This window comes from Lemur catta, chromosome 14 (assembly GCF_020740605.2).
Source record: "Lemur catta isolate mLemCat1 chromosome 14, mLemCat1.pri, whole genome shotgun sequence".
In the NCBI taxonomy this organism is placed as follows: Eukaryota; Metazoa; Chordata; class Mammalia; order Primates; family Lemuridae; genus Lemur; species Lemur catta.
The window spans coordinates 57,126,347-57,141,103 of NC_059141.1; the positions used below are offsets into that span (position 1 = coordinate 57,126,347).

The 14,757-nt window shown below is 36.5% G+C and overlaps 1 protein-coding gene across 1 annotated transcript in view; it reads right to left on the reverse strand.

Annotated features, from left to right (window-relative positions):
* The window catches only part of BMPR1A (bone morphogenetic protein receptor type 1A), a 136,437-nt gene that overhangs the window by 24,752 nt on the left and 96,928 nt on the right, over positions 1–14,757 (reverse strand). The window contains exons 4-7 of the mRNA XM_045569039.1: positions 10,568–10,730; positions 8,768–8,870; positions 1,800–1,896; positions 1,549–1,645 (exon numbers count right to left, since the gene is read on the reverse strand). Coding sequence (XP_045424995.1) covers positions 1,549–1,645; positions 1,800–1,896; positions 8,768–8,870; positions 10,568–10,730 — 460 coding nt within the window. The remainder of the gene's footprint in view (positions 1–1,548; positions 1,646–1,799; positions 1,897–8,767; positions 8,871–10,567; positions 10,731–14,757) is intronic.

Consider the following 14,757-nt stretch of genomic DNA (forward strand, 5'->3'; position numbering starts at 1 on the left):
CTCTGTTGCTGTTTTAGTGGGCTGCTAAAAGCATGCTCAGTCTGCTATCTTTATTGAAAAGACCTTTTGTCAAACATTTGAATCTTTGCCAGTTAGGAGTAATAAACAATAAGTCAGTGTGATTTTTTTTTTTGAGACAGGGTCCCACTCTGTTACCCTGGCTAGAGTGCAATGGCATCATCACAGCTCCCTGAAACCTCAAACTCCTGACCTCAAGTGATCCTTCCAACTCTGCCTCCCAGAGTGCTAGGATTACAGGCATGAGCCACCACGCCTGCCTTCAGTGTGATTTTAATTTATACTTTTCATATTATAAATATTCTTGAGTATTCTTTTATTTTTATTTTAAGAGCTATATGTATTTATTTTTATATAAATCATGTGTTCATCTTTTTTGTCCTATTTTCCCATTGAATTGCTTAGACTTGTTTCCTCTTTGATTCACAGAAATTTTATATTTGAGAAATCATCCCTTCGTAATATGAACTGCCAGTGTTTTCCAATTGTAGTCTGACTTCTGACAGCTTGTGGTGGTTTCTGCCCCATAATAAAGTTTTATTTTTATGCAGTTGATACGATTAATCTTTTTTTATTTTAGTGTAATTTGGCGGTGGGGGGGTGGCAGAGTTTGCTTCTAAGTATCATGTCAGACTCAGAAAGTTCTTTCAAAGTCTGAGATTATTTTTAAAAATTCTCCCATGGTTCATTCTAGTACTTTAATCACATATATATATATATATAGTTCCAATCTGACTAAAATTTATTTCAGTGTAGTGAATTGACCCAATTTATTTTTTCCCATATAGCTGTCTAGTCCCAAATCCATTTATTGAATAATCCATCTTTTCCTCAGTGATCTGAAATGTTACCTTTATCATATACTAAATTTCTTTATGTACTTGGGTATATTTATGGGTTTACTAACCTGTTTCACTGATATCCCTATATTCTGCCAGTATGATAATGTTTCATTATTGAAGTTCATATACATTAGGGGCTGCCTCCTCTTATTACTTTTTATTTTTTGGCAATTGTCTTCTGAAATCATGACTAAATACAAATAATTCAGAAGCCTAAAAGTACTAAAAAACTATAATATAGGCCAGGTGTGGTGGCTCATGCCTGTAATCTTAGCATTCCGGGAGGCCGAGGCGGGTGGATAGTTTGAGCTCAGGAGTTCAAGACTAGCCTGAACAAGAGTGAGACCCTGTCTCTACTAAAAGTAGAAAGAAATTAGCTGGACAACTAAAAAAAGAAAAATATATAAAAAAAACCTATAACATAGCTGGTTTCTTGGGACACGTTTAAAAATTCACACATAAAAATTCCATTAATAAGAAAATCACAAGCATTCATGAACATACAAGAAGTATAAAATTGTGTCCAATTAACTAACTGGTAGTAAGGTCTTCTTTTCCCTTAAGATAACTATAACCTAGTAAGATATATAATCAGAGAATACTAAGTTAATGACTTGTACAACTGGCTTTAAAAACTGTTGATATATAGCATTCAACAAAATGTTTTGGATCAAAATAAATATCTTACTTGTAACAAAAGCAGCTGGAGAAGATGATCATAGCAATTATGCAGACAGCCATAGAAATGAGCAAAACCAGCCATCGAATGCTGCCATCAAATGGACCTAACAATGGAAGTAAACATATTATCTTTCTGTCGTATCTTATTAAATATGGAAAATAATTTGTAGTGTTAAATTCTACGTAGCTTGGTTACTGTTAAAAGCAGAGAAAATATTCTACTGAGTATCATGCTCAGACTTTTCTTAGCTAACCTACCTATAACAACAGGGGGCAGTGTAGGTTGCAAATACTGGTTACACAAATTTGTCCGACAACATTCTATTGTCCGGCGTAGCTGGGCTTTTGGTGAATCCTAGAAGAAAAGTAATGTTAAAATTAGAAATGGTTCGATATATTAAATTTATAATGAACTTTTTTAGTATTCATAAAATACAATTTCTACTAATTCACTGAGTGAAAACAACCTGCAAATTTTATATGTAAAAGATTGTTGAAAAATTAAAATTTGTGCTGACATAGTGTTGTGAAAACTGTAAAGTGTTCTTTTTTAAAGGAGAAATTATCTATGTGGATGGTGTGTTAGAACACTACATTATAACTCGTTTAATTACAGATAAACCAAAGTTTAAAAGCGTTTTTCATTCCAAACTTCAGCATATCTTAACAAATTTAGTGTTTGTAGTGAAAAAGTAATTACTTCAAAGGTTATGAGATCTTTTCCTAAAAAATGTGGGTAATAAATTTTATTATAATCATAAACTAGTATGTAAAGATGATCTCACAGTGATACTAAGACTTGGATGAGATTTAAGATTAGCCTAAAAAGTGGGGATTGTCCTAGTCCAAAAACAATGCTGGCTGAGAGCTGGGTTCAGTAGCTACTCAGAAGGCTGAGGCTGAAGGATCATTTGAGGCCAGGAGTTCGAGGCTGCAGTAAGCCATGACCGTGTCTATGAACAGCCACTGCAGTCCAGTCTGGGCAACACAGTAAGACCCTTTCTCTACAAAAAAAAGAAAGAAAGAAAGAAAGTAAAAGAAAAGAAAAGGCTGGTTAAGAGAAGTGGTTGAGTAGGTAGAGGATACTGTAAATCATAAATCCATATATCAACTATGTCATAATTATAGAGCCTTTACCTCCTTCAGAGCTTCTAAAAAAAAAAAAATTAAAGAGCCTGATGTGGAAGCAAGTTGAAGCCTACATGGTGAGGAAAGTGCAAACTACAGAAACTATTACAGACTACCAACCAGACAGGAGCTGCATCCCTAACAGATCAGGAAACTAAGCAGAGAAAGGGTGTTGTCACAGGAACAGATATTAACAATTATGTGTGACGTTTTATTTGATTTACAGTACAATATCTGACAAGTTGAATGCTGACATTTCAGCAATGCCCGGGAGAATTGCCATTCTGGACCAAAATACTAATAGAAAGAAACTGTTTGTCACTCTAAAAGTAGTAAGAATATAAGCAGCAGTTAACAACATCATTCTTAAATATCAGATGGCCACAAAGGAAAAGCCTCGGTATAATCAGGTTTTACTTTTAAAAGGTGAACCCGAGTCCATGACTTGAAATTCTGTTAGGGAAGATGGACAAGAACATCTGGAAATCTCCAAAGGAACAAGTTTTACATTTAAACTGAATTTTTAAACTTTTTTTTTTTTTGAGACAATCTTGCTCTGTATCCCCAGCTAGAGTGCAGTGGCATCATCATAGCTCACTACAACCTCAAACTCCTGGGCTCAAGCAATCCTCCTGTCTCAACCTCCTGAGTAGCTGGGACTACAGGTGTGGGCCACCAAGCCTGGCTAATTTTTCTATTTTTTTGTAGAGATAGGATCTTGCTCTTGTTCAGGCTGGTCTCAAACTCCTGGCCTCAAGTGATCCTTCTGCCTTGGACTCCCAGAGTGCTGGGATTACAGGTGTCAGCCACCATGCCTGGCCAATTTTTTTACTTTTTAACAATATTTATTTCTAAATGATCATAATTAGAAAAAAGAGAAAAGCAAGATGTGCTAGGGATTACACTGGAGACTGAAATAATCCCAGATCTAGAGAAAACATAAATGAAGGATGGAATTAAGAGTAGATAACTAAAGATGAATAAAAGAAGTACCAAGCATCCAAGAATAGTTCCAGGAAGGCCAAAATGAGCTTAGCCTTGCAGAAGAGAAAGTGTAAAGAAAAACCAAGAAAGGGTTTCTTTGGCAGCCTGGGGAGAAAGTCCACCAAGCACTGGATGTATTGCTGACATAATAGTGGGTAATGAAGGACAAAAAAGTACAATTCTTCAACTCCTGTTTTGTTTCTGTCTTCTCTATCGGTGATGTCTATAGGAATGAAGAAGGCAGATCAAACACCAGTAAAGTGGGAACTGATATCCCAAATGTTTGAAGAGATTTTACAATGTTTCTGTATTTTATACGAGTTCATATCTTCTAATATAGGTGAATTAAATCCTGGGAAGATGAGATTGCTGTGAGATGGCTGAAAAGTGTGATTTAAAAATTTTAGAAACAAGCAGTGTTGGAGACTACATAGCTAAATGTCCTATTACTTTTCTTTAAAAGGAAAAGAAAATACACTTTGCCAACAGATTGAAGGCAGCATAGTACTATGGAAAAAGCCAGGGCTTTGGAACCACACAGTTTAAATCCTAGCTTTGCCAGTTACTTTGTGACCTTGAGCAACTAACTTTTCTCTGGGCTTTAGTTTCCTCTGCTGAAAAATACAGGATAAAAACACCTGCCTTATAAAGTAATTGGGAAGAAATGAGGTAGCATATACCAAATACTTAGTATACTAATAGCAAGTATTCAATAAATAAATTCTTCTTTCTCTGGTGAGCCTGACTTGAATCTCAGATGAGATTCCAGAGTAAGTCAAAAAAATTCTTAAGCCCCTAAAGACCCAGTGTGGTTTCACCAAGAGTAAGCAGTATCAGACTCAACTGACATCTTTCTGACATAGGCTAACTATATACCTGGGTAGGCAAAAGTCAGATCTGTCTAGATTATGGATTTGGGTGATACAACCTTTCCTTTCCTGCACTTCCCACCCTTCTCTTCCACCTAAGTCAATTTGTATCTCCAGATTTATGTGGGGAATAAAAATCTTTGTGGGAAAAAGATTCACTTGGCATTTATGAAGTAAGAGATTCTGACTTAAATAAACTTATTTAGTGTGTTTGGGCCAGAGATGGTATATGAGGAAGGAACTGAAGCCAAATTACAAGGAACAGCATTGAAGTTTCTGAAAAATAACTCATCCTACAGGAAGAAACAGAATCAACTAGGTTCACCAACAGAGACTGGGAGACTGGGGGAAATGTGAGGCATGGTGACGATTTGATCCCCACCTGGCGGGATGTGACAGCACTGGGGAAAGGCTCAGGGTAAAACTAAAGAGCTGTTCTGGCTACGTGTTATGTTAAAGGCAGTGATGTTTACCAAGATACACAGAAAGTTATATAAAGTGTTGATCGAAATTTTTTCCTTGTGTAACCCCTGAACAAATTCTGAAAAACAATGTATCCTTCACATATTTTTAGGCTGACAGCTAAAAATTTTCACTCTAAATTTAAATAGCTGCAAACAATGTTTTAATAATTTCTGGCTTTCTGTACATAATGACAGTTTAAAATAGAACTGTTACATCATTCTTTAATCTATTGAGTAGACTCTAAGAAGCATTGCAATTTGATATCCATTACCATCATTAAAAAAAATAAATGAACAAATGCTTTCATTAAAAATTAGGAATTTTATATTCTTATTTCTCCTTGAACTCTTATTTCCTTTCAACATCTCCAACAATAATTATGCCCTAATGTAATAAATTTTACCATAATTGTCCACATCAAAAATAAGTACATATAAATTCTTTTATTTCCTGTGACTGCATATCTAAGTCTCAAAAAATTTATTCTATTTTATCATAATTATTAGTAGTAGAAAATTGATATGTATTACAATCTTTATTAAAATACTAATATAAAAAAATTTTATTGGAAAAGGCATTTCTTAATGAGATGGATGGGACTTTTAAAAAATTAGTGCATAAATTTATGGATAAATATTACTGTTACAGTAAGAAGATTCAGCATTAATTTTATTCTTATTTTTTCTTTTGTTGGTTAGAACTTAGACATTTTGTCCACAAAAAAAAGATAATAATGGAAGAAGTCATTGTCCCATAATTCTTTAAAGTCTTTCCAAAGCATCTGTTAAAAATGCCATAATGATCCTATCATCAAAAATTATTTTCAATGATCTAGTAATTTGGTTGAAAGCAAAAAACTGACAAACACCTGACATACAGACGTATTTGATATCCTCACATACCCTACGCTGATACTTTTATTTCAAATTACAATACCGTTTGGAAACTTGAGGTTTTGCACCCCAGGCCTTCCATATGTAAACTGGGAGAGGGATGATTGTGAAAAGGGAGGAGGGAAAAGAGAAACTGCGCAAGAAGCGCTATTTTCAGGCAGATCAATATTAAGCAAAAGGACCTAAGGAAGTTTAGGATCTGTAAACTGATTCCCTTAAAATTACCTATGTGCCCATGTTCCCTTTGTGTGACAGTCTGTGTGTACCCAGGGATATGGGTAACTCAGTTTCAAGACTGCTCAGTCAGATAACTACACGGTAAAGGGTAACGTGTTAAGTTCTTACTATGTGCCAACTGTGCTAAGTTATTTACATACATGTTATATCATTTGATCTTTTCAATAGTTCCTTTGTGGATGAGAAAACAACTTCAGAGAGTAAAGCTCCTTGCCCAAAGTTTCACAGCTATTAAGAGGTAGCATATGGATTAGAATCCAGATTGTCAAGCTTAACAGCTAATTCATCCTGGTGAATTCAGCTTATCACAGGCCTATTTTAGGGGCCTGCAGGATACTGGTTACTACTGCTGGGCTCAGTGCCATAACCATATCTCTTTAATTTTTTTAAGTGATTAAAAAATATACAATATGTGCGGTTGACCAATATGCAAGTGGCATAAAACTGGAAGAAACAATTAAATCAGCATCCTTTAAATCCTCATAAATTAGAGCAAAGCACTAAATTTTTTTCTTTTTTTTGGAGACAGTCTTGCTCTGTTGCCTGGGCTAGAGTGCCGTGGTGTCAGCCTAGCTCATAGCAACCTCAAACTCCTGGGCTTAAGCAATCCTTCTGCCTCAGCCTCCTGAGTAGCTGGGACTACAGGCATGTGCCACTATGCCTGGCTAATTTTTTTCTATATATATATTTTAGCTGTCCAAATCATTTCTTTCTATTTTTAGTAGACATGGGGTCTCGCTCTTGCTCAGGCTGGTCTCGAACTCCTGACCTCGAGTGATCCTCCCGCCTCGGCCTCCCAGAGTGCTAGGATTACAGGTGTGAGCCACCGCGCCTGGCCTAAGTTTGTTTTTTTTTTTTTTTTTTTTGAGACAAAGTCTCACTCTGTTGCCAGGGCTAGAGTGCCGTGGCACCAGCCTAGTTCATAGCAACCTCAAACTCCTGGGCTCAAGCCATCCTCCTGCCTCAGCCTCCTAAGTAGCTAGAACTACGAGAGTGCACCACCATGCCCCGCTGATTTCTATTTTTAGTTGGCCAGCTAATTTTTTTCTATTTTTAGTAGAGATAGGGTCTCACTCTCGCTGAGGCTGGTCTCGAACTCCTGACCTCAAGCGATCTTCCCGCCTCGGCCTCCCAGAGTGCTAGGATTACAGGCATCAGCCACTGTGCTCGGCCTAGGACTAATTCTTATATGATGAAATTTAAAATAGACAAGTATGTGACAAGTGTAGAGCAAAATTCCTTCCAATGCCACATACTTCTCTGTGTCAAGAAAGCAACAGCACCAGTAAAGAGTGGAGGAGATATGGCTCAGCAGCAGCATGAGTGAAAGACAGGATTTTAGCTGACAGAAAGTTCAGTGTCTCAAGAATATGGTGTGATTGCCAAACATCTACCATGAGGAAAAAGGAAAGGGTTACTTACTCTCTGCTTTTTCCCTGGTCAGACCACACTCAATTCTGCACATTACACTGAGAAGCTGGAGAGTGAACAGCTCTAATGCTGGCCCTGTAAGGAGCAGCTGAGGTCACTGTGAAATACTATTTTCATTGGGCAAAGACTAGAGGTTGTGGGGAGGAAGATAGGATGAAGCTAACTTTGGAAAAGGGGTTAGATCTGCTCTCTATAGTCCAAAGAGAAGACAGATATGCAATTATTTGCAGAGAGGTTGAGACGTATAACCTTTCAGGTTTCTATCAATTATGAGAATTTCTGAATAATATTAATAATTTTCTAACATAGCTGAGACTTGAATTGTGTACAAACAATTCTATCTGGAGCTATTTTTCAAAAACATTGGAAGGATCTCCTGGAGTAAAATTACTATACAGAATTTTGAAGAGATCAGGTTTGTAACCCAGAGCCATCAGGATGTTGATAAACCATTACTGATCCTCTGATTCCTTTGCCACTGCTCTCAAACTAGCTCCACTGACATCTCCTTACAAAGAATTAACATTTCTAGGTTGCCTCACAGTGATACAAAGGTCATTGCCCATCATCTTAAAGTCATTTCAGTAAATTTTATAATCTACAAATAAGTGTGACAATATTATTTGTTACACTAATAACAACTTAGGATGACTTAAAACATTTTTTAAAGGAAAATAATCTGGGCTGGGCATGGTAGCTCACGCCTGTAATCTTAGCACTCAGGGAGGCTGAGGCAGGATGATCGATTGAGGTCAAGAGTTTGAGACCAGCTTCAGCAAGACTGAGACCCCATCTCTACTAAAAATAGAAAGAAATTAGCCAAGGAAACTACAATAGAAAAAATTAGCTGGGCATGGTGGTGCACGCCTGTAGTCCCAGCTACTTGGGAGGTTGAGGCAGGAGGATGGCTTGAGCCCAGGAGTTTGAGATTGCTGTGAGCTAGGCTGACGCCACGGCACTCTAGCCTGGGCAACAGAGCCAGACTGTCTCAGAAAAATAAAATAAAATAATATAAAATAAAAATTAAAAAAGCAAAATAATGTGGAATTTCAATTACCACAGTCATATTACTTGAAGTAAGAACTAAGCTTCCTCTTACACATTTGCTTACATGAACATACAGCAACGTGTAGATCGAGCACATTTCTCCTTGGAGAAATCAGTGTTCTCCATAGGGCCTCTCCCTTCTTTACCTCATGGGTCTCAAATTAGATCTTACCTTGCACTGAAAATCAGATCCTTCATATTTCATACACCCTGAAGCTAATGTGGTTTCTCCCTGGTCATCTTCTTCAATGATGGCAAAGCAATGTCCATTAGTTCTAAAAGAGAAAAAAACAAACAACATAGTTTCACATCAGAGAGTACGAATGAAATTTGAGTTTGAATGTAAACAGGTACTGATTGCCTTTAGTATCTTGTTTTTTGAATTAGAAGTGCACTCACATGTAATTTATTGGCAAAGCCATATAGCGTTTAAGGCCAATGAAAGCTATGCCTGAACTAAGATTAAAAAGGCCAATGAGAACTCTATGTCAAGTGGAAAAGGATTTCCCTTAAACAAGTGCTCCAAGTAAGATATGTGACTTTTCTTTGCAAATCAGTCATGTGACCATAGCTGATTTGTAAAATTCTGTAAGTAAATAATCTTAATGTTTTGAAAAATACTTAAAAATAACTTTGTCCCTTTTTACCCGTAATATTTTCAGTATTCACAGACTGAACATAATAGGTAAAAACAAACTTTTCTGTGAACCATACAAACAGACTCAAAGACAAAAAAAAGTAGTATATTTGGGAAGAAAAGTACCAAGATTCTGAAAGGCACTTTTTACCAAATGTGGTAGGAAAACAGGGAGAACTTCTGAATGTTGAGTTTTTAGTATTTACATAAATATATTTGTATTTAATGAAATTTTATCATTTTAGTGTTAGTATCCTGTGAAAATTTAGGATACGTTCCTTTCGACTTTAATAGGTATGGAAGACACTTCTAAAAGCTTTTTCTGTGCTATTTATTGTTAATATCAGTGAATGTATTGCTTCTACTTGAAAGAATTTTGCAGAGCTGTTCATTATCTTTTTTTTTTGTAGAGACAGGGTCTCACTATGTTGCCCAGGCTAGCCTAACACACATGAACTATCACACAATCTCAAGATTTTACTTGTCAAGTTTTATGCTTTATATCTGTCCCATTCAAAGAACATATAATTATTATAAAAGTACAAAACATGACACCCATTGTTACTTTATTAAGAGACAATTAATTGACTGATGAGATAGAGTTGTTCAGGGAATTTTGTTTTTTTGTCTAGTAAGTCAATTCCTCAATGTCCCCAAATAATATGGAACAGAATTATATGATCATATGTAAACATTTTGAGTAATTAACATAAAATTTAGTAAGAAAATTAAGATAATTATATAAATCAGATTTGGATTGGAGAGTTTACAGGTAAGAAAATAACACAAAATTATCACATCATTTTCATATATGCATAAAATATTTCAACCAATTAAGAAGTAGGAAGCCTGTAATCCTAGCACTCTGTGAGGCCAAGGCGGGAGGATCACTTGAGCCCAGGAGTTTGAGGTTGCTGTGAGCTAGGCTGACGCCATGGCACTCTAGCCCGGGCAACAGAGTGAGACTCTGTCTCAAGAAAAAAAAAAAAAAAAAGTAGGAAGTTGTGGGTAAATTTTGGTTTCTTCTTAGTAATCTTTAAGTTTTCCACAACAACCATAAATAATTTTATGATAAAAAGATCAGAAAATAAACTCAAAATGTTAGATAAAATTAGATTCCTTTTATCTTCTTTAAAAAGCTGTAATATAACTCTAATAAAGTAACTATTGATCATTTAATGGTAATATTATTCCTATATACAAAATAAGAAGCTTTTTGGCTCTTTGGGAACATGCCACGAGGGAAAAAAAACTCAGATAATCTTAATTCTTAAAATAGCACTAAATGCAATTTTATTCTTCTAACTCTTAAGAAGGACTGCATAAAATACTTACATGCATGTGTTATTAATAGCATCATCTGGGCAGTGTCCTGAACAATAGCACTTTAAAAAAGGTAAGGTATCCTCTGGTGCTAAGGTTACTCCATTTTCTGACTTTTTCTGGTCGGAGTCTGATTTCATCCCGGTGCCATGGAGCATGCTGTCTAGATTCTGCCCTGTATTCAAATATGGAATTGTAAATAAATCATTTCTGAAAAGCTAATTGTTTGATTATAACTTTCAACAAGAAAGTTGCTACGCTTTCTTATCACAGTCATTGCAGCTAATGTGTTTCTCTAGAAAATAACTTTCAGTCATACAATTAACACATTTACCAATAAACTATTATGCACAGAACCCCAGGTAACTGCAGGGTATACAAAGACAGCTGTGTCACAATTTTGGTCCTAGTGAATGACAAATAAGAATGGCACAAGGTAGAATATGGTCATAACTTGTAAGAAAGGTACAAAATGGGGAGTCTCTTCAGGGAAGGCTGAGACTGTTTTCAAACATTAAAACACAGACAATTATGATTTTTCTTTTAAACCTGATTCAAAACTTCTGACTAGCTAAAAAAAAAAAAAGAAAAAAAGTCCTTTATTTGTGCCTCTGTGGAAAAGGGGTTACTCAGTATCTTGCTTTGGCCTTTTATTGCTTAAGTAAGGGAACTGTGAGAGCATGGGGACCGTATGTTATCTGGAGGCTTGTACCGGAAGGTCATTAGTCTGAGTCCAGATCGTGCGGCCAGACAGGGAAGGCTGCTGCACGGCAGTAGGGAGCTTATGGAAATAGAACTGGGCTCTTGCATTAGAGTCTAGCAGCCTCCAATGACAGACACTTTGCATTCAGTTCTATTTGATACTGAATCTTTCAGGTTGGAAGCAGAACTAAAACAACTATTTTAGTAATTCCTCCCTCTAAATCAGCTGAGATCAGCTAGGCTGTCACTTGCAGGTTACTCTCAAGGGAATGAAAGGTGGAGCCAAACAAATAAGAATGTATGTATTCATTATAAATATTAAATAAGTGGTTCAAGACACAATGTGAACTTGACTTTAAACTTAGCCATACTGATGAGATGAACTATTAAAAAGAGAAAAAAAAACACACATGCATACAATAATGACAGAAAAAGAAAATGCTGCTAAATGAAGTGTTTTAGTGATCCATACATTCAATTTTAATAATCTTCATTGTTTATTTGTTTTTTAGAGACAGGGTCTTGCTATGTTGCCCAGGCTGGCCTCAAACTCCTGGGCTCAAGCAATCCTCCTGCCTCGGCCTAACTTTTGCTTTCTTATGCTGAATATTTAGTATAGGAATTCATTACTGAATGAGTATTTATTAACAGAAATAAACACCAAGAGAAAATAATTAAAAATAAAAAGAGAGCTAGAGATTCATGTGTATACATATATCACCCATCTCTCTCACCACTACTCCCCTTTCAGAAATGAATACTGCAGACCTCTCCATGATCAGCTCACAGCACTCTCCCTCCACTGTGCTCAGTACAGGGCCTTCTGTCAATTCCCAGAACATGTTAATCTTCTCCCACCCACAAGTCCTGTGTATTTACAAATCATAAAATTATGCCCTGGAGTGGGCTGGGGGTATAGGTTATATTTAAAAACATACACACAATATTTAATAGCTTACACGCACAAGTTACACACATACTCAGTAAAACATGGAAATGTATACATACAGAGACAAATAGCTGAGAGATAAACATAACTATATATAGGCCAATTTATAGAATGCTCCATCATCAATGGCAATTTTTTTTTTTTTTTTTGAGACAGAGTCTCGCTGTGTTGCCCGGGCTAGAGTGAGTGCCGTGGCATCAGCTTAGCTCACAGCAACCTCAAACTCCTGGGCTTAAGCGATCCTACTGCCTCAGCCTCTCGAGTAGCTGGGACTACAGGCATGCGCCACCATGCCTGGCTAATTTTTTCTATATATATTTTTTAGTTGGCCAGATAATTTCTTTCTATTTTTAGTAGAGACGGGGTCTCGCTCTTGCCGAGGCTGGTCTCGAACTCCTGACCTCAAGCGATCCACCCGCCTCGGCCTCCCAGAGTGCTAGGATTACAGGCGTGAGCCACCGCGCCCGGCCCATCAATGGCAATTTTTGACATCAATGATTTTACTAGATTTTTATTCCTGGCTAAATAATTTTTCTTACTTTCCCAGTAATTTATTGGCTTCCTTTATATAAAGCAGAGGAACTGCGTCTCCCCTAATCTTAAAATAGAATGTCTATAATAGGATTCAGATGGCAAAATGCTGGAAAGCTGGAGAGACTAATGGGATATGTATGCATTGCACATATAAGGTAATCAGCAACAGTAGTATTCCTAATGAATTTTATAACAATAGTCTGCATAATTAGTTAAACAGGGACCAGGAATACATCAGTAAGAGGAAAGTCAAGTATAAGAATTGGCTAAGGTGGTGTGTCTACTAATAGAATTGTGCTGTCCAATATGGTAGCCACTAGCCACATGTAGCTATTTAAATTTAGATGAATTAAAATGAAATAAAATTAAAAATAAGTTTCTCACACTAGCTACAATTCAAGTCCTCAAAACCACCCATAGCTAGTAGCTCTCATAATGGACAGCACCTACACAGAACAGGTATTGGCTTGATGGACCACCCAGTCTCACAACTATTCAACTCTGCTGTTATAATGCAAAATTGGCCAGACAATGTGTAAACAAGTGAGTGTGGCTGTGGTCCAACAAAATTATTTACGGACAATGAAATTTGAGTTTCATATAATTTTCATGTGTAATGAAATATTATCCTCTTGATTTTTCTTCAATCATTTAAAATTGTAAAAACCATTCTTTACTCATGGGTGATACAAAAGCAAGCAATGGGCTACATTTAGCCTGTGTGCTATCCTTTGCAAATTACTGATAAAGAACATTTCCAACATCAAAGAAAGTTCTCACACTATGGTGGTCTAGGGAGAAAAATTGAAGAGGAAAAAAAAAGATGACTTGGTGGCAGGGTCAGAAAGCACAGCAATGGGCTTTCATTATCTGATGTGATAATTATGTGAACAATTAAGCTTATTTTATGACATTCTTGGAAGGCAGAATAAGACCCAATAAAGGGAAGTTACAGTGAGATGTATTTCAGTTGAATACAAAACACATTTCATAAGTTGGCACTAATCAAAATTAGTTCTGAACCCATTATCAAGAATGAAGTGATTCCTATATGTACTGACATGCAGTGTTACTCATAATGTTACTGAATGACAAGGAAAGCTGCTGGAAGCCTGACTAATATTACCCATTAAATACCACATGCTTGGCCAGGTGCAGTGGCTTACACCTGCAATCCTAGCACTCTAGAAGGCCGAGAGGGGAGGACTGCTTGCGGCCAGCAGTTTGAGACCAGCCTGAGCAAGAGCAAGACTCCCATCTCTACAAAAAAATAAAAAAAATTAGCCAGGTGTGGTGGTGCACACTTGTAGTTCCAGCTACTTGGGAGGCTGAGGCAGGAGGATCACTTGAGCCCAGGAGTTTGAGGTTGCAGTGAGCTATGATGATGCCACTGCACTCTAGCCAGGGCAACAAAGCGAGACTGTCTCAAAAAGACAAAACAAAAACAAATGCTTAAAAAAAAAGTTTACATTGTTGCATTCTTGTTCTATTGCATTTTGATCAGAGAATGTGGCTTATGAGATATCTGATTCTTAATGGAAGTATTATTTCAAAATTAACCAAGATAATTCAAGGGTGGTGTGGGTTTGGGAGAAGTGCATGGGGGTATAGATGAAATGGGTTTGGTCAGGAGTTGGTAATGTCAAAGCTGAGTAACAAGTTCATGGAGCTTCATTATATTATTCTCTCTACTTAAGTATATGCGTGAAATAAGTATTTTTCCTATAAGTAGTTTTTTAAATACCCAAATAAAACAAAAATGCATGCTCCCAGTAAAAAAAAAAAATTAAACCATACAAGCAAAGTGAAAAGTCCCTTTTAGTCCCATCTAATCCTTCCCCCTCTCCTTAATTGTAATGCTGTTATCTGTTTGGTATGTATGCTTCTAGTCCTTTTGCTATGTATTTGCATGTATACATATGAAATATTCTTTCAGAAAACTTTACAGAAGCAGAGAAAATTGTAACTCACACATACCCATATAACCAGATTTTATAATGACCAATTATGGCCCATC